Source organism: Hyphopichia burtonii (genome assembly GCF_001661395.1).
Source record: "Hyphopichia burtonii NRRL Y-1933 unplaced genomic scaffold HYPBUscaffold_6, whole genome shotgun sequence".
NCBI lineage: Eukaryota > Fungi > Ascomycota > Pichiomycetes > Serinales > Debaryomycetaceae > Hyphopichia > Hyphopichia burtonii.
This window is the reverse complement of record NW_017963733.1, coordinates 491,936-516,699: the sequence shown is the minus strand read 5'-3', so window position 1 is coordinate 516,699 and position 24,764 is coordinate 491,936. Positions and strand designations below refer to the sequence as shown.

Below are 24,764 nucleotides of genomic sequence, written 5' to 3'. Positions count from 1 at the left end.
CACTTGTAAATTAAGTGACCGGTGGTAGTAGATTTACCGGAATCGACGTGACCAATAACGACTAAGTTAACGTGTTGTTTTTCTTTACCCATTTTTAATGAAGTTCTTAGATGAAGAAGAAAAAGAAGAAGGAAAAAAAAAAAAGGGAAGGAAAGAAGCAGTGTTAATAAGTACCGCCAAAAAAATTTTCCTTCTCTCAGTCAAAGTTTTCCAGTGTGTGCGAAGAGGGGGTGCGTTACAACTACTATAGATAAAGAACGCAGAGCAAAAAACTGCCGGTGGGCTCACGCACGTGAGCGGGCGCATTGTCGTGCTGTGTGCACGTGCCAGAGTAGGGCTCCAGCCCTTGTCATGATTGACAAAACGTATATCGACCAAGCTGCAACTACAAATTAATTATAATTATATATAGATGTATTTTCTTTTTTAATAAAATAAATAAACAAGTTAGTTTTTGGAGAAAACGTTATCGCCTTTATTTGCAGTGTACGATTTTCTGAAGAGGTCACCATTATCATTGGGAGAGTTTGGGACTGCTGGAGGTAAACCATCTAGAGAAGATCTTGTAGTTGAAGTTGAAGATCTACGTCTTTGATTTCTAGCAAATTGGGGGTCAATTTTTTTATGATTCAACTTCAGTTGAGCAAAAAGACCCAAGATATCGGTTAGAGTAACCACGCCGATTAGTTTACCGGGACGACCACTTGGTTCTAAATTCAATAAATCCGATTCAGAAGGTTGGGGAGAAAGAGCTGATTCGATCGGACCGGAATTATTTGAAGAGTTACTACTAACTGAATTATGATTAATTGAAGGTCTTGAATCCACAATCCACAAACGATGGGATTGAGTGGCTACTAATTTAGCAATGACTCTGCCCAAGCTCAGTTGGTTATTAACATGGAAAATAGGGAATTGGTCTTGACCTTCTTCAATACCCTTTTGGGATAAGTTATAGCTGATGAAATTTAAAACTGATTTAAATAATAAGTGGGAGTTTTTAGTGGAGCTCACGTTTTTCACATCCACGATTGAAATGTTACCAATTAATAAATGTTTACGATCAATAACCGCCAATGAACTTACCCGTTCATTGAACATTTTCAATAATGCATCGATTAAAGGTTGATCTTCATAGATGGTGAAAGGATTAGTTGAGCCGATTTTCAAATCTTGTAAAGTTGAGTTCAAGTAATACTCCAAGGAAGGAAATCTACGGGCATTTTCCCACATGTATTTGATTAATCTTCTTTGGGATAAGACCCCAATGATTTGATTTGTATTGTTGGTGATGGCCACCCGATGAGTGCCATTACCTAAAGCTTCCATTGCTTTTAACAAAGGTTGATTTGAATTAAATTGTAAAAAAGGATTTTTTGGATGTAATTTAACAATAAAATCAACGGGCACTTCTTCCCCCCGTTTAGCCTTATTAATAATCTTCATGAAAAAGTCTCTTTTTTCATTTAATGACCAATTTTTATCGCCAATTTCAGTAATTGGTAAATCATTAATATTAATTTTATTCATGATTAATAAAAGATAAGTGTTTAAATCACTAAAATCAAAAGTTAAGCAATTAGATAAATCCTTCAGATTGGAAGTACTCAAGGAAACCGGAATTGAGGTTAAATCATGATTGACCAATGTTTCAAAAGCTTTTTGTATTGAGTAACTTGAATTAATTGATATTAATTTTGATTGTTCGGCCAATTCGCTTAATGGTATTTCATTCCAATCACTCAGCTGAATCTGCGATGAAGCTCTGGAACTGATGGAGGTGTTTCTTGATAAACTAAATGAGTTCAATTCATCGTTGATGGCTAAATCAGGTGTTTGGGGTAATGGTGGAGGTGAACTTAATAACTCAACCACTGATGGCTTACGAGAGGGATGTGATAGGTGATTCGAATGGGAATGGTGATGGTGCAAGCTTGGACTGGCGGGAGTCCTTTGGAAGTTGTTATTTGAATTGGTGGGAGTGTTCATTATACTACCAATACCTAGTTATACCAGATAGCTAGTTAATTCAGCAGAAAAATTAATCGGACTAAAAATTAATCTGAAAAAAAAAAACTAAAAGGTGGAGAAACAACAATAAAGGCTTAATATGTACTTCAATCCAGTAAATCAAAGATGATTGACGTGAAATGATGTAAATCCAAAGTGACCTGATAACTATGGATTAATTTGCTTGTGTAATAAACTTGCCCTGGGGTTATTTCAGGACTTTGGAGGGCTAGCAATGTTTATCGGATGATCAAGGAAACAATCCGTACCTCCGTCCCCCGGGTGGCGTGCACGTGACACTTGCAGTTTACTTTTTGTCTTTTGCAGTTTGCCATTTGCCATTTGCAGTTTGCCATTTGCAGTTTCCTTTTTAACCTTTGCAGTTTGCCTTTTGCAGTTTGCAGTTTGCCTTTTGCAGTTTGCCTCAGGGAGTAGCAACTCCTATCCAGGGTCCACCCCCGTACACCCGGGCTTAGTGGGCCCATACCTCGGCATTCCGTCCAACAATTCTACATCACTTCCGTTACATGATGTAGCAAGTAGACAATAGATAGCGCATGCACCCGGACACCAGATCCAACTTTTGGGATCGCCTGCACACAGCAAGCGCTACCCAACAAAAACCAGGGCCATCAGACAAGGTTTCAACCGTTTTATTGGTACTTGTCAAGTGAAAACGTTAGCTGCTCTAGCTGGTGGGGCCATTTCATGACACGCTCCTGCTTGTAATTGTAGTGCCATATTCTTTGCATTGTATTTATTGTTGGCTGGTACCTTGTTTCCAGCAGTTTCCAGTGATATATTTTTTTTTGGGCCCAGCGTTTCTTTTTTAGCGAATTTTTTTTTTTTTTTTTGTTAGTTTTTTTTTTTTTTGTTAATTTTTTTTTGTTCGTTTTAGTAATTTTATATATATACTGATATTTGCCAATTCTCCCTTGTTTCTTGCTCATTAACCAACATGTCGGATAACTTGGAAGTGGTTGATATTACCAAGCTTAATGCTTTGGCAGCCGGTACCAATAAACGGACTCCCAGAGTTGTTGCTGCTGGTCTTGGGGGTAAGTTAATGGGTACCAAAGGATTAGTCAATGTTACTGCTGAACAGATTGCAGATGACTCGGTTAAAGCCATGGATACTAAGAATGCCAAATCGATGACTTTGGCGGAAAAAGATGAATTGGATAAACAAAAGTACCTGAAGATTCAACATATTAGTGAAAAACCATGGACTTTATCTAATTGGTACCAACATATTAATTGGCTTAATATGATATTGGTTGTGGTTATTCCAGTGTATGGTTTTGTCAGTGCAATTAGATATCCTCCTCTGTGGAAAACCACTCTTTTAGGATTGGTTTTATACGTTTTCAGTGGGATTTCCATCACTGCTGGTTACCATCGTTTATACGCTCATAAATCTTATGATGCAGCATTACCAGTCCGGTTATTTTTCGCTTTATTTGGTGCTGGTGCAGTAGAAGGTTCAATCAAATGGTGGGGGCATTCTCATCGTGTTCATCATCGTTACACCGATACTCCCAGAGATCCTTATGATGCCAGGCAAGGGTTCTGGTACAGTCATATGGGATGGATGTTGAGTATCCCTAATCCTAAGAACCGTGCCAGAGCCGATATCAGTGATTTGACTAGTGATTGGGTGGTTAACTTCCAACATCGTCATTATTTAACCTTGATGGTCTTCATGGCTCTTGTTTTACCTACTTTGATTGCCGGTTTAGGTTGGGGGGATTACTGGGGGGGGTTTATCTACGGAGGGATTTTGAAAACCTTTGTTATTCAACAAGCCACCTTTTGTGTTAATTCTTTAGCCCACTGGATTGGGATTCAACCTTTTGACGATCGCAGAACCCCTAGAGATCACGCCGTCACTGCGTTTGTTACTTTCGGGGAAGGTTATCATAATTTCCATCATGAATTTCCTTCTGACTACAGAAATGCTTTGAAATGGTACCAATACGATCCAACCAAAATCACCATTTGGTTCTTATCCAAAATTGGTTTGGCCTGGAATTTGAAAACTTTCAGTCAAAACGCAATTGAACAGGGTCTTATTCAACAAGAACAGAAGAAATTGGACCGTATGAAGGCTAAATTGAACTGGGGATCCCAAGTTTCTGAATTACCAGTGTGGGATCGCGAAGAATTCAATACCAGAGCTAAAAAGGAAGGGTTATTGATCATTGCCGGGATCATCCATAATGTTTCTAAGTTCATTAAAGAACATCCGGGTGGTCAAGCCTTGGTTAGAGCCAGTATTGGTAAAGACGCCACCAAGGCCTTCAACGGGGCAGTCTATGCTCACTCAAACGCTGCTCATAATTTATTATCTTCCATGAGAGTGGCTGTTTTACAAGACGGTGATGTCAGAAGTAATACTTTTGACTTGCAACAAGAATATTTGGATAAAAAAATCGAGTAAGTAATTAATTAACGGGTATGATAATTTCATTGTAAACATGTAGTAATCCACTCATCTGTCATTTAGTTAATCTGGTAGTACTCATCTGTCATTCGGTTCATCTGGTAACTCAGCTAAGTTAATCTGGTAATAGTACTCATCAATAATCAGACGAGGGATGACCTTGGAGGTACGGAGGGACGATAAAGTGGTGTTACTTTTTTTATCGCACCACTTGGGTGTAAAAGTAACACCACTATTTTGCAACAATCAGGTTACTATTCTACACTGGATTAGTATATAAACTGGGATGGGATCCTCGTTTAGCCATCTTCTCCTGTCATCAAGATCATCAACTCGCTTATATATTCACTACAAATACAAATACAAAATGCCTGCTACTCATCTTGCCAGAACTTCTTTCCGTTCTTTATACGCTAAAAGATTACCTGCATTGGCCGTCTGGGCCTCTGGTTTAGGTTTGTTCTTAGGATGGCCTCATCTTGCTGCTGGTTTATCCAACAAGAGCCATCACGTTCCAAAAATCAACAAATCTTATATCTAATATCTACATCCTCATACGACTTACGATTACCACAAAAACATTCAATAAATAAACATTCATTCAATAAAACATTCATTCAATAAAACATTCATCCAATAAATAAACACTTAATATATTTAATACATTCAATAGTAAATACTCCGTTATTGTAGTATTAGTTAACACCCTGTAATCGTTAGGGTCTTAGTTGGGGCGACGTGCACCTACCCATTTTTCTTCTCTAGTAAAGGAGCACCTCGTCACTTATCAACTATAAAAAGGGCCCCAAGGAACCAAAGCATATCACTGATTGCCCAGCAAGCAACATGTCTAAACCTTTCCAGCCTATAAGTGATGTGATCAACACGTCGGGCACCCGACACGCCCACCAGAGTTTCAACGAAATCTACGGCGAGCCAGAAAACTTTCTCGAAATCGAGGTATGTCTAGCATCATATTTATAAAAGTGATTACTTACTAACGTGATAGGTGAGAAATCCTCAAACCCATATGGGGAAAGAATTGTATACTGACTACGAAATCGTCTGCCGCGTACGTATTGAAATGTTCACCTAAAACCTTCGTCCCCGATACTAATAGCTAGACCAATATACCGGCATTCAAAAAACGAAATAGCCGAGTAAGAAGAAGATATAGAGACTTTGTCAATTTCAAAAAAATATTAGAACAAGAAACAACCAGAGTAATAATACCTTCCTTACCGGGTAAAATCTTACTAAATTCAAACAAGTTCAACGATTTAAATATCGAGAAAAGAAGACAGGGTTTGGAAAAATTCTTAGTGATTGTCAGTGGCCATCCTTTGTTGCAAACCGGTTCCAGAACTCTAATTGACTTTATTCAAAATGATCATTGGGAACCCAAAAATATATATTATTAATACCATGGTAGTTATTCTATCTTTGTATAAATACTTGTACGTTCCTCTTGTAATTTCCCTTGACCCAGCTCCCAACACCCAGCTCCCCAACAACCCATACCCCGTCACCTCCTTACCTTCATTATCTCCTTCCCTTCATTATCTCATACCTTCATTATCTCATACCTTCATTAGCTCATACCTTCATCACCATCCGTCAGTGTCTAGTGTCCCCACAGTATCGGACTCTAGATTCTCCATGTTTCGGAGTATAGGCTTCGGAGTATAGCTCTGCGAAGGAGTTTAGTCCTCCCCCTCCAAACAAAAGCCCGTAGCGTCGATCCCCGTCCTGATACCACCCATACGTCTCTTCGATTCAACGGCTCTTCCCTCCAGCTGCTCTGCCATACATCCACCACAGTCTGCCACGGTGCCAGCAGCGATGATCAGGTGTTGTCGGTCTCCTTGAGCATGAAACAAGCGTCCAACAGGTGATTTTTGGCCTGATTTTTCTCATTTTTCACCCTTTTTTTTTTTTTGTTTTGTTAGCAAAGGGCCGCCCCTCACTGATCTGGTTTGGCCCCACCATCAAGTCCAAATAGCGAAGCTGAAAAACCGTGAAGAGCTTAACCAGTCCGATATACTGCTATCTATCAATGGAACCCCCCGCCTAGCACTGATGGGGGGATTGCTGTATAAATAGCTGGGGGAATTCTCTTTGACCAAAGGGTATTTCTCTTTCTCTATTCTATAATACTATTCTCAATACTATTATACTCAACACTCTAATCTAAAAATGTCAGTTCCAAAAACCCAAAAAGCAGTTATTTTTGAAAAAAACGGTGGTGAATTGCAATATAAGGATATTGCTGTTCCAACTCCTAAGTCTAATGAAATCTTGATTAACGTTAAATACTCTGGTGTTTGTCATACTGATTTACATGCCTGGAAAGGGGATTGGCCATTGGATACCAAATTACCTTTGGTTGGTGGTCATGAAGGTGCTGGTGTTGTTGTTGGTCTTGGGGAAAATGTTAAAGGTTGGAAATTGGGTGATTTGGCCGGTATCAAATGGTTGAATGGTTCTTGTATGTCTTGTGAATACTGTCAAAAATCAAATGAATCCAATTGTCCAGAAGCTGATTTATCTGGTTATACCCATGACGGTTCTTTCCAAGAATACGCTACTGCCGATGCGGTCCAGGCTGCTAGAATTCCAAAAGGTACCGACTTGGCCCAAGCTGCTCCTATCTTGTGTGCTGGTATCACGGTTTACAAGGCCTTGAAGACTGCTCAATTGAAAGCCGGGGAATGGGTTGCTGTTTCTGGTGCTGGTGGTGGTTTAGGTTCTTTGGCCATTCAATACGCTAAAGCAATGGGTTACCGTGTTTTGGCCATTGATGGTGGTGCCGAAAAGGGTGAATTCACCAAGTCTCTTGGTGCCGAAGTCTATGTTGATTTCACCCAATCAAAGGATATCGTTAAAGATGTTCAAGCTGCTACTAACGGTGGTCCACATGGGGTTATTAACGTTTCGGTTTCTGCTCGTGCCATGTCTCAATCAGTTGCTTACGTTAGATCTACTGGTACCGTTGTTTTGGTTGGTTTACCTGCTGGTGCTAAAATTGAAGCTCCAGTCTTTGATGCTGTTGTCAAGTCGGTTTCTATTAGAGGTTCTTATGTTGGTAACAGAGCCGATTCTGCTGAAGCTATTGACTTTTTCTCTAGAGGTTTGATTAAATGTCCAATTAAAGTTGTTGGTCTTTCTGAATTACCTCACATTTACGAATTAATGGAACAAGGTAAAATTTTGGGTAGATACGTTGTTGACACCTCTAAATAAGTTTATAATGAAATATGATTGTCTTTGAATAAATGAAATTTGATACTTTAACTTTAATTGTAGAAAAAAAGAAAAAAAAATTGCTATCTTTTAGTACAATACAATAATCTAAACATTCTAATAATCTATTCATTCTAATAAAATATTTATTCTAATAAAATATTTATTCTAGTAATCTAAACATTTATTCTAAAAATTTAAATATATATTCTAATAATCTAAAATATTTAATTCTCTAAACTACTTTAAAAAGCTTTATTCAATGGAGATAAAACATCTTTACCTTTGTAAAATTGAACAGTCTTAGCAGCTTTATCAGCAACTCCTTCTGGAGTGAAACCAAAGTATTCGTAAATAGCTGGTCCTTTACCGGAGGCACCAAATCTGTTTAATCCAAATTGTTCATGAGAGTATTTAGACCATCCGAAAGTTGACATAACTTCAACTGATAAAATTGGAACACCGTCTGGTAAAACTGATAATTGATAACTTTGATCTTGTTTATCAAAAGTTAAGAAATCTGGAATAGAAACAACGTTAGCTTTAATTCCTTCTTCGCTTAATTTTTTAGAAGCATCAACGGCAATTGCAACTTCGGAACCAGAAGCAGCAATGATAACATCAGGTTTATCTTGTTTAATTAAAGTATAACCACCTTTAGAAGCAACTTCAATTGAAGAACCTTCCAATTGTGGTAAGTTTTGTCTAGTTAAAGCAATAACATGAGGAGTGGAAGTTGATTCAATAGCACTCTTATAAGCAGCAGAAGTTTCATTACCATCAGCTGGTCTCCAAACTGACAAGTTTGGAATGGCTCTTAAATGAGCTAAAGTTTCAATAGGTTGATGAGTTGGACCATCTTCACCTAAACCAATTGAATCATGAGTAGCAACCCAAGTAACTGGATGATGAGATAAAGCACTTAATCTAACGGCACCAGCAGCATAAGAAACAAAATTTAAGAAGGTACCACCATAATTTTTGTAGTTAGCACCAAAGGCAGCAATACCATTCATGATAGCACCCATACCATGTTCTCTAACACCGTATCTGATATAACGACCAGAATAGTCACCTAATTTAGTATCAGGATGTTGGAAATCAACCATATCAGTAGTTCTAGTTAAATTAGAACCAGTTAAATCAGCAGAACCACCAATGATTTCTGGAACAACTGGAACAACATTGGATAAAACAATTTCTGATAATTTTCTAGTAGCAACTGGTTTATCATTTGGAGTATAAACTGGTAATGATTTTTCCCAACCTTCTGGTAATTTACCACTTAAACGACGTTCAACTTCAGCACCTTCAGTTGGGTATTTTTCTTTATAAGCAGCAAATAATTTATTCCAATCATTTTCAACTTGTTGGTTTTCAGAAACGTGTTTGTTATATAATTCGGTAACTTCTTTTGGAATAACAAAAGATTCTTCTGGGTTGAAACCAAATTTGGTTTTCAATTGTTTAATATCATCAGCTTTTAATGGAGCACCATGAACACCATGGGTACCTTCAGCTAAAGAACCAAATCCAATGGTGGTTGGTAATCTGATAATAGTTGGTAAATCGGATTTCTTAGCAGCTTCAATGGCTTTAGTGATACCATCAACATCAGTATTACCATTTTCAACCTCTAAAATATTCCAACCATAAGCTTTATATCTACCTAAAACATCTTCAGTGAAAGCAACATTGGTGTTACCATCAATTGAAATATGATTATCATCCCAAAAGGCAATGATATTGTTCAATTTTAAGTGACCAGCTAAAGAAGATGCTTCAGAAGCAACACCTTCTTGTAAACAACCATCACCCAAGAAAACAAAAATGTTAGAATCAGAAATTTGGAAATCTGGTTTGTTGTAAGTAGCAGCAAATTGTTTTTGAGCTAAAGCAATACCAACAGCATTGGAAATACCTTGACCTAAAGGACCAGTGGTAACTTCAACGCCTGGAACATCTAAAGCTTCTGGGTGACCTGGAGTTTTAGAACCCAATTGTCTGAATTGTTTTAAATCTTCAATACTTAAATCGTATCCATATAAAACTAATAATGAATAAAGTAAAGCACAAGCATGACCATTTGATAAAACAAATCTATCTCTATTAATCCATTTTGGATTCTTTGGATTAAATTTCATGGTTTGCCAAACAGCATGAGCAGCTGGTGCCATCCCTAATGGTGCCCCTGGATGTCCAGAATTAGCAGCAGCAACAGCATCAACTGCTAATAATCTAATGGTGTTAATGGCTTTTTGTTCAAGTTCAGACATACTTACTGGTTTCTGTAGTGATTCAATTGATAAGTACTAGAATTTTTCCCTTTTCAATTGAGCTTTCAAAAAGGAAATCTAACCTCCTAAATACAATTTCCAACGAATTCGAAAACGAGGAAATGGAATTTTTCAATTTTTGGGAATTGAATTTTTTGTGAACGAAAAAAAAAATTTATTCGTTCAACATTTTGATTGTCTTACTAATCTTCAATCTGGCCGATTGATTTGATTCGTTCGATGATCCAGTGGGTCTGATTGCAATTGGCGTTATCCGGGGTATCCTATTCACTTGTATCTGGCTAAGTATACCCAATCGTTTTTTTGCAATAGAAAGTAAGATTTGGTATCACGTGCATTACGGTCATTGGGCATATTGGAATACACCCTTGTAAGTAATCTACCAGACAATTGCCTGTTGGCTTTCTTCGAAGTCCCGGTAAGCTCTCCATATTAGGTAGGGTATTGTTGTATTTGACCAATAATTATACCGATCATTCCCTCTTTTTTTTCAGTTTGATCGTGGACCAATCATTAGTCGGAGCGAGCTACAAGTCCGAAAGACAAAGGAAACCTTGTTGCAACCATTTCTACACTGGGTTTTAAGTTATGAATGTATTTTTTAGTTAGATGATTATTCAGGATCGTCAAACGGGCTCTTTTCACCGCTGTCATCACTCTGGGGTCTTTTTTTTTCATCTTTATTGTCGATTTCAACGTCCAAGATGAATGATCCGTTATTTGATCCTTGTAAACTGTTGTCGTCGTCATTTCTGGGTATCAGGGGCTTGACAAACGCATCGTCGTCGTTGTTGATAACCAATCTCCGGTCAGACACGTTATTCTTGGTATTGGAGTTGTTGGTAGTGATGGTATTGTTTCTGCGTACACTGGTGGCACGAGTAATCTCACCAATGTCAGAGTCCACATCACTATCGTCACTTTCATCCTCTTCAGGTAATGTTTGATCCCCATCGACGTTCTGGATGTTTAGTTTCAAATCAATACGGGAGCCCTCGTGACTGGTATTGATCAATGTATCATTATTTGTATTGCGAGACTCTAAATCGTTACTAGATTTAGTATAACTTTCTTCGTCATTATCGGTATCTTCATCTTCCTCTTCCTCTTCTTCTTCTTCTTCTTCTTCTTCAATACGATCAACGTTGACCAATCTTGGTTGGGCCTTTATGGCAGTCATGGTCGAGTCCTTGGGTTTATTTTGTTCCTCTGCATTGGAATTATTATTATTATTTTGGTCGTTAGGATTATGATTATTGGCCCTCATCACATCACCGATGATCGAGGCGTTTTCAATTGTATTCAAATCACTAAATATCGATTCGGTTTCATATGAATAGACTGATCTGGTGTTATTTCTGGTTGGACGCACGGTGACCCCTGGAATATAAGCAATTGGTAGAATGTTTGATGCATTGGTTGTGGAAATTGAGGTTGCAACCGAATTTCTGTTATTGGATTGTGGATCCAAATAAACATTACTCACATTTGGTTGATTGGTACTCATTCCTCTTGCTCCACCTCCTCTACCGCCTCTTCTACCTCCTCGGTGACCTCTGACCGAATTATTATAACGGCGGTCTCTGGTTTCGTATTTAACTTTTGGACGAGTAAATGATTCATAACTTGACAATCTACGATTGGATCTATTACGACGAGCAGCTGCTTGTGCAGATCTAGACGCTGGTGGACGACGCTGTTGTTGATTGAATGTCTGTTGATTTACTTGTTGAGCGGGTATCTGTTTTTCCAAATCTCCTGATTCATTATTACCATTAGCAACACCACTGCCTGCAACACCACCAACACCACCTACTGCCCCGGCAGCACCACCAACTCCTCCTGCGCTTCCTCCACCTGCTGTGGAAGTAGTATCAGTCCCATTTTGATTAGGAGACATATGTTCGTCAAGCTTTTGTTCGTAATGGTGCATCTGCTTACCACTAGAAGTATCATCATAATCGTAGTCATAGTCATAGTCATATTCACTCATCGCCATATCTTCATCATCCAAAGACACTGGGTGTTTCTTTCTATAGACATATCGGTAGTATAAAAACCCACCAATCAACCCCAATACAGCCAAACCACCAATCACCCCTCCAACGATTCCTCCAACCGGAGTAGACTTGCTTGAACTCTCCCCATCTTTCTTCTGACAAACTGATCTTGGACATGCATCACAAGTTTGTGATAGCTGAACACACTCCTCATCATCCTTACATTTAGGACACGTAGTATCTGGATCAGTACAAATCACACACCCACTAGAATCGGTAGCTTCACTTCGAGCGAACACCCGAGTAGCATCTTTAAACTCTTCATAGCTTAAAGACATTGGAATAGTTATAATACAATCGTAAAAAAAAATCAATAAAGAAAAAAAAAAAAAAAAAAAAAAAGTTTTGCAAATATTCAAAGAACCAAAAAATGAAATATAGTTAACCAAGTAAAAGAAATGAAAGAAAATTCGTTAATGTGAGCTCTAAAGCACTTATCTTGACATTAAAGGGTGTAATTGCCTTCTTCTAAAGGATTATAGGTCCAAATCTAATAAAATCAAAAAGAAAAAAATGGCAGTGTGAACAATAGGGGTGAAAAAACAAAAGGATACCAATTAGAGACAAAATGCGATTTCAAATGTTAATCTAGCGCTTCAACTATATGAATCTATAACTGCCTATGTTAATTTGTAGTAGATAGAAGGAAAAACCAAGTAGTTGGAAACTAGATAGGCGAATACACTGATTTAAGTGTTTTGAAGTAACAAAAATGCTTAACGAGTTTTAGTTCAAATACACCAAAAACAAAAAAAAAAAAAAAAAAAATTGGAAGAGTCTGGACTTGCTAACAAAACCAGGACCATCACCAACATTAACAACTTGTGGCCGTTACTAACAGCGAGCTGTGGGTGTGGTTGGTTGTGTCGCTGGAGGTGACACTTAGTGTTATTGTAGGGGCCATTGTAGGGGACATTGTAGGGGTACTGTAGAATCCACTGGTGTGAAGGGATGGAAAGTACAATTCTAACATAATACGCTTCATCATTCGATGATTAAGAAGATGAAGGTGAAGAATATCAGAATGAAACATGGGACTGGTTTCAGAGTTGACGATGAAACTATTTGAAGATGCACTGATACAAAAACCACAAGTAAGCCGTCTTATTGTTGAGCCCAGGAACTTCGTTTAAATACTCGAGTAAATTTACATATATATATTTAGATACTTAGAATGTTTGTCTGGTTTCAGGTACAAAGACAAAGTTATCTTTACGTCTGATTAACCAAGTACGCTCGTAATCAAAGTATTTATAGTTTTGTTCTTTTAATTCATCTTGTTCATCTTCGGTATGATGATCAGAGTGATGATTATCATCAGGAGTATCTTCCTTTTGTATGACGGACATTGATCTTGATTTAGAATTCTTTTGATCTTTAGCAAACCACTGTTTTGTTTCAGTATTCCATATCCAACCTCTTTTACTTAACTCTTTGGCTGCATTCCATTTGGATAAATTATATATACCTTCACTGTAATAGAAACAGTAAAATAAAGTATCGTTATCGAATTTTTTCATTATATGACTCAGATTTAATTCATACATTGGTTCTTGAGGATAATCAACTGAGCTTGGATGAACGTTGGTTGGGTTATATTGTCTTGGTTTTTCTGCATCAAAGGAATCAGGACAATTTAATAAGGAATTTTCTAGCATAGAACTTATATTTTGAAATGGTAATGGATTATTAAGACGCAGTTGTGGAATAGTCGATAATCTGGGAATGGTATCCCAAAACGTCTTGTTTTCATTCAGCATTATTGGCGATTCTGATTGTGATTTGGTTGATAATTTCTTTTCGCTTTCTCCTCCATTTGAAGTTATTGGTGACTGAGAATTTAATTTGCTACTTGCAGCTTGTGGTGATGCTGTAGTCAGTTTATTATTGAGACCCGGCGGTGGTACTTTCCCACTTGCGTTACGACTGGCTGGTGCTGTTGCTGCAGTGGCGGCTGCAGTGGCTGAAGCTGCCACTGAGGGTAAGGTATTCCCATTTGTAGTAGCGGCCTTCACCACATTAGAATATGAATTGGCATTGGTGATTGGTGGTGGGTTGGTGGCAGGCACTACACCGGCCTTCTTCTTGCTTATGATAGGAGTATGACTTTGCGATTGGGGTTGTTGAGGTTGTGGTTGAGGTTGGGGTTGAGGTTGGGGTTGCTGTTGTTGTTGTTGTTGAGGCTGTGATGGCGTGTTTTCGTTGGATGGTGAAGGAGCAGTTGGGTAAGAGGTACTCTTTTGATCTTCATCACTTTCTGGTTTAGTTTGATCCAAATCACCCATTAAAACTCCGTGACCTTCTTCAAATTCGCCATTTTCATCATCCATTTCGAGTTGATCATAAAAATCATCATATTCAACATAATCTTCATCTTGGTTATTTTCAACATAATATTCCAAATCATCTTTAATATCTTCAATTCTTTCTGGATCTAATTTACCATTTTCAAAGTTTCTTAATATCTTCTCTAATTGAGTCAAATGATTTCCATTACGTTCTTGTTTATATTTACAATCTTCAATTGACAGCTGCAAAATACTTGACAGCTTGGATCTTCTCAGTTGTGAACTTAATTGAGAAATTTCTTGTTCTAATCCTTCATTCTGTTGATTAATTTGATCAATTATATCACTTATATAATTATAAGCTTCAATTTTCTTAGCATCTGCTGGATCATCAGAAAATCGATGGAACTTCTTTTGATTCTGTAATTCTAACCCTTCATTCGAAAATTGCTTGATTTTCAGCAGTTTTTCTAAATCTTTAAATTGATCCATGGCATGTTCAATCTTAGTACGATTTTCTTGTAATAAATTTTTATCTAATTTAATACTTCCATCTCCCAACCACTGTTTTAATTGATCCCTTGATCTTTGTAACTTCTTTATTTCTTTCTTCAAATCACTCTCTAATTTCTCCTTCTGACTACTTATTTCAGTAGTCATTAACTTATCATAAATATCATCAAACACCGATAACCCTTCGGCAATCTTCTTGTTGGTCTTGTCAAACTCTTGTTGTAGTTTTCTGGCACTCATCCCTCAGTCAATTGTTATATATCGTGCATGTATTCCACTAACTTTCAAGTTCAAGTTATTGTTGCAAGATTCTCTCTTACCGTCGGTTTTACTACGCTTCCTTGTCTTTTTTTTTCTTTAAGGCTCTCTCCATATTTTCCCGTGCCCACATTTACACAAAGGGACCACCACTTGCCGTTCTCACAATTACCCATATGGATGGAACCTCGAGGGAAAGGCCCGTACCGTCAATTCATTTGCAACAACCAGATGAATTATTGCAAAAAGCAAGAGCCGGTGAAAGCAGGAGTATCTTGCCTGAATATGAAGTTGGTTGGGCTCAGGGGACTGCTACAGTGGTTACAAATACGGGTGACAGTGAAAATAAGAAATTAACACTGAAAATGTCTCCCAGCTGGTCACCAAGTTGTCAGAGATGTCACCAAGTTGGCAGCAATATCACCAAGTTGGCAAATTTATCAAAACCGATTGTGTTCTCTAGTTCCAGTGGTTTCAGAATAGCAGGGAGCCAGTCGAGGTCTACGCTAGTCTTTGAATCTCACAACAAATATGTTTTCTAATTGTAAATATCTAATAGTTGATTCTATTTGTGCAAACATATAAACTAATCCAATTCCCCAATTTCCTGCTTGAGGAACTCTTCACTGAAATGACTAACTTGTCTGAAGTTATACTCAAATCCGTCTGTTCCTCCGTAATATGGATCAGCAACAACTTTTTCAAAACTTTTATCAGTTCTCCACTTGCCGAATATCGAAACTTGTGTCTTGCTGTCTCTTGGTTTCATATAATGTAAATCAGATAAGTTGGATTCATCCATTCCAATCACATAGTCGAATTTTGTAAAATCTTTGGGACTGATCTTCTGCGATCTATGATTAACGGGAACTCCATGTTTACGGCATGTTCTTGCAGATCTTGAATCTGGTGAGTCACCAGAATGAAATCCAATGGTCCCATACGAGTCAATGAGCTTGAAATAGTCTGAGTATCCTAATTCTTTTACCTTGTGTTTGAAAACGGCTTCTGCCATTGGAGAACGACATCTGCAATATTGTTAATATACTGAATCACACTCACTCCTCATTATGTAACATACATGTTCCCAAGGCAAACAAACGCCACGGAGAGCTGTTTGTCTTCAGGTTTGAATAATGGTGCCATCGACGCTATTCTTTTGTAGTTAATGAAGAAAAAGCCATTAATCTTGAAATTTTGGGTTTTTTTCGATTTTTCTCATGAATTTCGAAAAAACCTTACAAATGGTTTCACGAATACATACAAAACATCAAATTTACTTAATTTTAACACCTATTATAAAACTACAAGGCAATGAAGTACAATCAAATCCAGCGAAACAAATGAAAAAAGTAAATTGCAAAAAAAAGTCTATAATATTCGTGAGTCCACGCTATAAAATTAAAACTAACAGAAGAAATAATAGAAAAATACATGTAGAGTTATATAACACATTGAAAGTTCAAAACGGCGAAAAGAAAGAAAGTAGGAAAGAAAGAAAGAAATTAAAGCACATACGGAAGAAAAAATAAAGTTAAAACAGAGTTATTATTGTAAACTAGTGACAACAAACTGTTTCCAATCATCAAAAGCAACTGGCTCAAACATAAATTGATTGTGACTAATGTCATCAAGTTTGATTTTCTTTTCATCAAACAAGCCTTCAATATCATCGAAATCCTCCATTTGGTCATTTTCACGTTTAATACCTTGAGATTCAAGATTTCCGGTAGTAGCATTACCTTCATCTCGAGTAGGAACCTGTGATTTGGATTGGCTTTCAAGTTCTGCCAAATGAGAGCATGTGGATATTATATCATTGGCTGCTAACTCTCTTATTCCATCAACCTGTCTAAATGCTGATACTATAGCATCAGGTCTAATCTCACAAGTCCATTGGTTTGAACTATTGACATTATGTGGAGACAATGGAGATTTAGCATTAGATTTACCATTGACTAATGGAGAAGAATTAGCGGTGGTCCCACCAGTAGTAGTACTATTAGCTTGATTTGAGGTAGTCGAAGCAACTGAACCAATACTTATAGGTGTATTCAACATATCAATACTGCTTCCTTTACTATTATTAGCTGTCCCTTCTGGATCCGGTAATTCTAATAGATTGGCTAAAGAAGCATAGAAGAACTTCTCAGGATCAGAATTTGATAACTCTCTTCTTCTTGCCAGTTTTGAATCAGCCCCACTGTGATTAAAAATATCCCCAACGGCAGCATCCTTATTAACCAGAATACTTGATGAACTACTTGGTTTATTTGGATAATTAGGTGATTGCCCAGTTGGAGTATTCTTATTACTATGGGTTTGAGGAACTTGAGGGGTTGGAATGCTATTAGGGGTTTTAATAGTATTAGCCAAAGTAGCAGGAGTAACAACAGCGGCAGCAGGAGTTGAAATGTTAGCAGCAGCAACTTGAGCAGCCTGAGCAGCTTGAGTAGCTTTGGTGGAACCTTTACGCCTGCCAGATCCAGGACCAGAGATAGATTTCTTTTGAGCTGCAGCCAAGTCTTTAGCTTTCATAGATGGAGTTGGAGCTGGTTGTTGTTGAGGTGTTTGTTGGAATGCTGGTTGTTGTGCATTTGGCATAACTGTATTAGCCATCATAGGAGATGCCATATTCGGCATCATTGGACTACTATTAAATGCTCCACTTTGAGGTCTCAGTCTTGGTTGTAAATTAGGTGTTGGTTGAATACCTTGTGGTAGTTGACCTTGTTGCATTTGAGGTTGGGTTGGAATTGGTGCTTGAGGTGCTTGTTGTCCAATAACTGGTTTACCCATGTTATTCCAATTTGCTTGAGGTCTCATATTATTTCTCTGATTTTGATCTGGAATCATAGCATTTCTCAATTGTGGTGATATTTGGTTTGGCATTGGAACTGTACCATTTAATTGATTATTCATAAATTGTGGTGATTGTTGACTACCAGGAGCACCATTAGCACCTTGACGTTGTTGACCTTGACGTTGTTGAAGTTGTCTTCTCATAGCAATTTGTTCCTTAACATAATCAAAATATTTTTGATATTGAGTTCTTAATTTTTCAAGTAAATCAGGACCTGCTAAATAAACCCCTCTTCTTAAATTATCAACAATATTTCTAGTCATATGTTTCATTTGAATTAATCTTTTAGTGCCTTCTAAATTTTTAGTAAGAACATAAAAATAACTTAAAATAGTATCCACATTAGCATACTGTTGACTTATTTTGGCCAAGGTTTCACCAACGGCTTTCTTATCCTGTGGAGATAATAACAGCGTTACATCTCTCAATGGAACAGTATTTCTAGATACTTCTTCAAATAACTTACGCAATCTCACTTTCATCTCATCATTTAAAGGTGGTAAAATATTATTAATTGGATTTGCAGTAGTATTTGGTCTACCACCTGCGCCAGGAATACCTTGAGGTTGTGGAGGTTGTTGATTAGTACCCCCAGCTTGTGCAGAAGGATTTGTAGGAGGAACAGATGTACTAGGGGCATTGGGATTGAAAGCCGCATTAGCATTATTAAGATTAGCATTATTCATAGCAGGGGTAGGGGCCAATCCTCTTTGTTGCATTAATGGTGATGAAAGATTATTCATTTGGCCTTGAGGTCTCATGATTTGTTGATTTGGAATATGCATATTATTAATTAAAGGCAGCTGTTGAGGAGGCACGTTATTAATACCGTTAACACCAGGTTGACCTTGAGGTTGTGGTTGAGGTTGAAATGCAGTAGCCGGAGACACACTTGGAATTTGGGAAGCCAGACCTTGATTTGCCTGGCCTTGTTGACCTTGTTGATTTTGTTGTTGAGCTTGAGCTTCGGCCTGCGCCTGTAATCTTCTTTGAATTTGTGCTTGATTAACGGCATCGTTACTATTCGTTGCAATTGCTTGATTAGGTGGAATATTAAGGTTATTTCTTTGTTGTTGTTTCCATAAAGAAAGTTTTTGATGATGAATATATTTACGAATGAAGCTCTGTTTTTGATTTTGATCTAATTCTCTTGGAATTGAACCATTATTTTGTAACGTTGCCAATAATGTTAATGCATCAGAACTATACCTCACAATATCTTCAGGGGTTATGGTAGTATTTGCAGGTCTAGCCTGCTGTTGACCTTGAAGACCTTGCTGGTTTTGTGGTTGTTGAGGTTGTTGAGGTTGTTGAGATTGAGGAGGAATTTGATTTTGGTCATTTTGCGGTACCGGTTGTGGTTGAGTTTTTTGTTGATTTTGAAGAGCATTATTGTTATTATTTTGCTGTTGTTGTTGCAATTGTCTTTGTAATAATTGTTGTTTTTGTTGTGGAGTTAAGTTATTCAAATTGAAATTAGCAGGAAGACCAGCAGGAAGGTTCAATTTATTTTGGTTATTCTGTTGAGTATTTTGATTCCCCTGTTGTTGAGATTGTTGAGGTTGTTGATTTTTTTGAAATTGGTTTAATCTTTGTTGTTGATGCTGCCGTAATGCAAATTGCATATGGGTATTATGAATATCTCTAATTACCGGCATAGCAGAATGAGGAATAATTTTTTTCTGGAAACAATCAAAAATTTGGGTCCAGGTATTACAATTAGGGGGTAGGTTAGGTATTTTTGATAATAATGCTTGAGGGATTGGAACATTTTTGATCATATTGCTAATGATTTGTTGTATTTGAGAATTTTGCTGTAAACCAGTATTATTCATTGAACCTTGATTTGGACCTTGGTTCGATCCTTGAGGTTGTTGAGGCTGTTGAGTTGGAGGTTGCTGAGGTTGAGATGGGGGTTGCTGCTGTTGCTGTTGATTATTTCTCATTTGAGCCTGAATTTGAGCAGCAGATTGTTGCCTTGCTTGAGCTTGTTGTTGTAAGAAATTCATGCTTTGATGATTCATATTATTTTGAGGGCCCACATTATTAACCATACCAGCAGTATTATTAGGAACAGTAGGATTTCTAGCCGGAGCGTTTATATTGTTATTAGTGTTATTGTTATTATTATTATTGGCAATGTTATTAGGATTAGCTGCAGCAGATGCCGCAGCCATATTTCTCATTGAGCCACTTCTCAATTGGGTGATCTTTTGTTTTATTGATCGTAAATACTCATCTCTCGAGGGAGCCTTCATAAAAGTGAATTTTTCAAATTCCTGAGCCATTGTTTGAGCTTTTTGAGCGTCGTAATTATTACCTTGAATATCTTTCAAGGTGCTCAAGACAATTTGAATAACTTTTTGACGATCCTGAGGAGAGTACATACTATGCCAAGTTGACCCCATATTTTGGGGCTGTTGTAAATTATTCATGGCAAATATAATGAAATGAATAAGATGAAAACGGATACAAAATTTTCAATATGACTATGACTTGAGGAAACCCGAAGAATCGGCAACTTCTTTTTTTTTTAGTAGGCAACAGATTACTGAGACAACCAAAAAATGAAGGGGAACAAAAAAAAAAAAACTTTTGAAACAGAAAAAGAAAAAAGGACAAAGAAAGACAGGCAAAACTTAAAAGGGTCGAGGAAATTTCCAAAGACTTAAGCTGAAGATAAGCCAGTTTTACTCTAGCAAGGTAAGAAAGAATTGTCTTTCGAAAAAAGTTCGTACTAGCTCTTGTGTAGTAAGCCAACAAGGAACACGATTATCAGGGATCCACACTGGAGATCCACACAAAACAGTAAAAAAGAGATAAAAAAAAAAAAGGTCGCCGGTAAGAATCAGATATGAAATCAAACACGAAACCAAAGATGAAATCAGATATGACACCAGATAATGTAACCAGATATCAAGCCGGCGCGATATGACAAGAACCTAGCTAGCGGTCGACGAAGAATGTCAAATAGATATTAAGCGTCTAATTTAAGCAAACAGCACACACATAAACTTACCCAGCAGCACGAGTAACCTTCAAACACACAAGCAAACACTAACTCACACACACAGTAAGCAATTGGGGAGAACGGTGACTTGCTAAAGATCACTGCTTGGTGCTATAGTTCAAGATTCAACTATAGGTGGAGTACAAGAAGAAGTAGGAAAAAGAGGAAAACTTAGAAAAAAAGATCAATAAAAAAAATGATACCCGCCAGACTACTTTTTTTTTTTAGAATATTTCGATAAAAAACGCAAACAAATTAACCTTTAGACACACCAACACAACAGTAGACACACAAACAAATACACTGGAGTGTAGACGATAAGCCAATGGCATGTAATGGGAATTCTAATGGAAACACCGGCTCTTGCCCTGGAGCTGAGGAGAAAAATTTTCCATTGAGGAGGAGGGGGAGGAACTAAATTAGCAGGGAAAAAAAAACGGTGATGTACGGGCGTGATTCTTTGGCATACCGTAGTGAATAGTTAAACGGCATAGACTGATGTAACAGGGTATTATCGGAGGAGGAAATGGGATAAGAGTAGAGATAAGTAACACCATTATTGGGAGAAGCCTCTCGAAGGGAAGTGGTACGAGTTTTTCAGCCGTTTGGCTTGACAGTGTACAGACCCTGATTGGAGGATAAACCGTTAAGCTGTCAAGAGATTACAGGGTGTTTTCTTTACACGAAGTACTTTTATATGGTCGTCTATTTACTTATGTACTAAACAGTAGGGAAGCTTCTTTTGAGAGCTTTCTTGTCATCGAAATCTTTTTGATCGGCTTGATCAATGAATTGAGTTTCATGGTTCAATTTCCATTGTTGTCTAGTAAATTTTAAACCTTGAGTATTATAACCTAATTGATTTGCAGCTTGGGTTAATTCATCTCTTAATTGTTGTTTAACTTTTATTAATTGGTTCTTTAAATGAGGGTCCTTTTGATGAATCAATTCTTTTGCATTGGTTCTGATAACAAAGAATAATATTTTGCATATTAAAGAAATATTAACAATATTACTAGTGATATTATCTTTATTGGTCCATATTTCAATAAATTTAAGTAATTTCAATGTGTAGGAGAACGGTAATACTAAAAGAGCATCTTCTAATTGAGATGACTTGATTTTGGTAATTGTATTCAAAACATATTCTTGTCCACTAACATTAAATGCAATTAAAATAGAATTTGGTGTTGGTTTGGTTGGGGCAATATTAGTCTTCTTCTGTTGGTAATGTTTTAAATGTTGTATATATTCTTCAGTTGATTCAACATCTTCAATACCTATATCAAGAGCTTCCATTAATTTTTCCCCAGCTTTCAATGTTTCCATGGTCTGTTTGGTGACTTTGGTGACTTCTTCACTTTCATCTTCATCTTCATCATCTTTTTTAGGTTTTTCTTCATTTTCTAATGAATCTAACAACTCATTCTCATATAACTCATCCATTTCTTTTTCTCGTTCTTCTTCCAAGAATACTTGATCATTAGTTGCTGACCATAATCTAATCGAATGATCATGAGATGTTGATATCATGAATAATCCATCACTACTAATTGCTAAACACCATACCTCCAGTTGATGTGCTGGTAATTTTTGGATACATTCAAATTTATCCCCATCCCAATATTTAATTAATCCGTCTTTACCAGATGAAAAAAAATTATGACTTTCTGGTATGAATTTAACATTCATAATTGAATCTTGATGCCCGAAAATCGATTTATGACAATCACCAAAATCTAACCCCCAAATCTTAACATTTTTATCTGCAGATGATGTTATAATTAACTTAGAATCAAATGATATATCAATTGATAATACTGGTAATTTATGCCCATAAAGAGTTAAAAATAATTTCAATGTATCTAAAAATACAACTTGAACATTATTATTCAATAATGAGATTGCTAATAATCTTGAATCTGGTGATATTCTGACACATAAAATTTCTTCATCTAATTCTAATGTTTGATGATGAATAAATTTTAACTTAGTAATGAATGAATTAGTTCCTGGTATTAATTCTTGTTCTGGTTTAAAATTCCAAAATTTAACCGATTTATCATTACTACCAGTTATTAATGTTTTACCATCTGGAGTTATATCTAATGACCAAATGGCTGATCCATTTTCATCATTAACATTATTATTATTTGAATGGGCTTTTTCAATCTTATCAACAATCGATGAAGTCGCTAAATCGTAAAGTTCTAAATCCCCATTCTTAAACCCAACAACAACTAATGTACCTCCTGGTAAAAATTTACAACAAAGTGCATATCCACTTTCTAATATGAATGATCTAATAACATTTTTGGTCTTGATATTCCAAATTTTTAATTCTCCATTTGATGCAGTTGCTAATAATTTATTATCAGAAGAAATATCCATAGTCCTTATATCATTTCTGTGTCCTAATAAGTCTATGGAATGCTGTTTAACCGAATATAATTCGGCTGGTGATGCTTTTCTTATTTGCTCAGGAATTGGAATATTATGATACTCAATAGAATTATTAGTTAAAGATATAAGTATATCCAATTGTTTCTTTGATTTGGTATTAACAAAATTAATTGACTTAATCTTAGATGTAGTTCTAATTGTGGTGAATGGGGTAATCATCATACTTATTTCTGAATCTCTAATGTTTTGTAAGATTTCATCATCTTCATATCCTTTTTCTTTTAATCTTTTGGTTCTCTTAGTTATACCCTTTTTTATTTCATCAATTGTTCTAACACGGAAGATTTCGACAGTTCTATCACTATTTTGTAATGAAAAAATTTCATTAGAACCATTTGAGTCTTTCACTTGTTGAAATTCAATATTTGTACATCTGGATTTACTTTGTTTTTCAAATGACCCCTTTTCGATGATTTTTTCACCGTCTGGTTGACTCAAGTCAGCTTGCCATACTTTAACTTGGTCTTTATTACCACTTGTAATCACTAAATCATGGGTTTTATTAATTCCCAATGACCAACATTCATTGGAATGAGCTAAATGAGTTTCTATACATTGTTTAGTTTTCAATTCCCATAATTTAATTAATCCATCTTTAGAAACACTCAATAAGAAATCTTCTAAATCATCAACTTCTTTAGATTCAGGATCTTCATCTAAAAATAATAAACCAGTGATTGGTCCCTTATGACCTTTCAATTTGAATAAACCTTCTTCACTCACTAAATCCCATAAAATGATTGAAGAATCTGATGATCCAGATACTAATCTTGTACCACTATTATCAAATTTTAAAATAGAAATTGAACTTTTATGACCTTGAAATGTTGCCATCACTGAACTTGATGTCAAATCCCAAATTTTTATAGACCCATCTTGATATCCAGCTGCTACAATGTTAGTTTGTTCGTGATAACATAAGTACGATACAGATGCTGGAGCCAGTGCTGTTGGAGCATTCGAAGCACCTGGCGTTAAACCATCTCTCAATCTATTCATAACTTCACCAGTTTTAATATCCCATTCTAAAATCTCTTCTAACCCGGACGAAAGTGCTCTACCAATTGATTTCAGTGATTGATTTGCAGCTGGTGGAAGCCAAACTATGTTCGATTGTGCTGAAATCACACCAAAGCTATCTTCTTGCTCATAACGATCATAAGACTTGACCATCTTGACTATCAACTATTCAAAGACTTTGGTAAATGACGATGTTGAAAGGCTATAACAAAAGTTTGATCTTTTTTTCACTGGTACAATTTTTTTATTATGCGATGGAGATGCCTTCACAGAAAAAAAAATATATGCAGTACATA

General features: G+C 36.6%; 10 protein-coding genes across 10 annotated transcripts; 3 read left to right on the top strand and 7 right to left on the bottom strand.

The window, feature by feature from the left end:
• Positions 1–330: 330 nt before the first annotated feature.
• SDS24 (Sds24p) lies at positions 331–2,479 on the bottom strand. The gene has a single exon (XM_020223102.1). The coding sequence runs from the start codon at positions 1,987–1,989 to the stop codon at positions 448–450; it is 1,542 nt and encodes a 513-aa protein (XP_020075107.1). The 5' UTR covers positions 1,990–2,479; the 3' UTR covers positions 331–447.
• A 482-nt stretch (positions 2,480–2,961) lies between these two features.
• On the top strand, positions 2,962–4,840 carry OLE1 (stearoyl-CoA 9-desaturase). The gene has a single exon (XM_020221617.1). The coding sequence runs from the start codon at positions 2,969–2,971 to the stop codon at positions 4,448–4,450; it is 1,482 nt and encodes a 493-aa protein (XP_020075106.1). The 5' UTR covers positions 2,962–2,968; the 3' UTR covers positions 4,451–4,840.
• A 459-nt stretch (positions 4,841–5,299) lies between these two features.
• HYPBUDRAFT_112035 (uncharacterized protein) lies at positions 5,300–5,874 on the top strand (the record flags this gene model as incomplete). The annotated part of the gene is made up of 3 exons (XM_020218876.1): positions 5,300–5,413; positions 5,463–5,525; positions 5,578–5,874. 3 exons carry the CDS (start codon positions 5,300–5,302, stop codon positions 5,872–5,874), a joined length of 474 nt encoding a protein of 157 aa, XP_020075105.1.
• Positions 5,875–6,649: 775 nt separating this feature from the next.
• On the top strand, positions 6,650–7,696 carry ADH2 (alcohol dehydrogenase; the record flags this gene model as incomplete). The annotated part of the gene is made up of 1 exon (XM_020218895.1): positions 6,650–7,696. The coding sequence occupies one exon, from the start codon at positions 6,650–6,652 to the stop codon at positions 7,694–7,696; it is 1,047 nt and encodes a 348-aa protein (XP_020075104.1).
• Positions 7,697–7,872: 176 nt separating this feature from the next.
• On the bottom strand, positions 7,873–10,121 carry TKL1 (transketolase). The gene has a single exon (XM_020221616.1). It carries the CDS (start codon positions 9,970–9,972, stop codon positions 7,942–7,944), a length of 2,031 nt encoding a protein of 676 aa, XP_020075103.1. The 5' UTR covers positions 9,973–10,121; the 3' UTR covers positions 7,873–7,941.
• A 485-nt stretch (positions 10,122–10,606) lies between these two features.
• Positions 10,607–12,331, bottom strand: OPY2 (Opy2p; the record flags this gene model as incomplete). The annotated part of the gene is made up of 1 exon (XM_020220232.1): positions 10,607–12,331. One exon carries the CDS (start codon positions 12,329–12,331, stop codon positions 10,607–10,609), a length of 1,725 nt encoding a protein of 574 aa, XP_020075102.1.
• Positions 12,332–13,222: 891 nt separating this feature from the next.
• NOT5 (CCR4-NOT core subunit) lies at positions 13,223–15,094 on the bottom strand (the record flags this gene model as incomplete). Its single annotated transcript, XM_020218860.1, has 1 exon — positions 13,223–15,094. One exon carries the CDS (start codon positions 15,092–15,094, stop codon positions 13,223–13,225), a length of 1,872 nt encoding a protein of 623 aa, XP_020075101.1.
• Positions 15,095–15,698: 604 nt separating this feature from the next.
• On the bottom strand, positions 15,699–16,258 carry LTP1 (tyrosine protein phosphatase; the record flags this gene model as incomplete). Its single annotated transcript, XM_020218894.1, has 2 exons — positions 15,699–16,140; positions 16,194–16,258. The coding sequence occupies 2 exons, from the start codon at positions 16,256–16,258 to the stop codon at positions 15,699–15,701; spliced, it is 507 nt and encodes a 168-aa protein (XP_020075100.1).
• A 291-nt stretch (positions 16,259–16,549) lies between these two features.
• Positions 16,550–20,567, bottom strand: MED15 (Med15p). The gene has a single exon (XM_020221615.1). It carries the CDS (start codon positions 20,408–20,410, stop codon positions 16,661–16,663), a length of 3,750 nt encoding a protein of 1,249 aa, XP_020075099.1. The 5' UTR covers positions 20,411–20,567; the 3' UTR covers positions 16,550–16,660.
• A 1,138-nt stretch (positions 20,568–21,705) lies between these two features.
• On the bottom strand, positions 21,706–24,621 carry DIP2 (snoRNA-binding rRNA-processing protein; the record flags this gene model as incomplete). The annotated part of the gene is made up of 1 exon (XM_020218913.1): positions 21,706–24,621. The coding sequence occupies one exon, from the start codon at positions 24,619–24,621 to the stop codon at positions 21,706–21,708; it is 2,916 nt and encodes a 971-aa protein (XP_020075098.1).
• Positions 24,622–24,764: the final 143 nt, after the last annotated feature.

What these genes read in the sequence shown, in the direction of transcription:
- SDS24 (XM_020223102.1), bottom strand. Translation starts at nt 1,989, where the DNA reads ATGAACACTCCCACCAATTCAAATAACAACTTCCAAAGGACTCCCGCC.
- OLE1 (XM_020221617.1), top strand. Translation starts at nt 2,969, where the DNA reads ATGTCGGATAACTTGGAAGTGGTTGATATTACCAAGCTTAATGCTTTG.
- TKL1 (XM_020221616.1), bottom strand. Translation starts at nt 9,972, where the DNA reads ATGTCTGAACTTGAACAAAAAGCCATTAACACCATTAGATTATTAGCA.
- MED15 (XM_020221615.1), bottom strand. Translation starts at nt 20,410, where the DNA reads ATGAATAATTTACAACAGCCCCAAAATATGGGGTCAACTTGGCATAGT.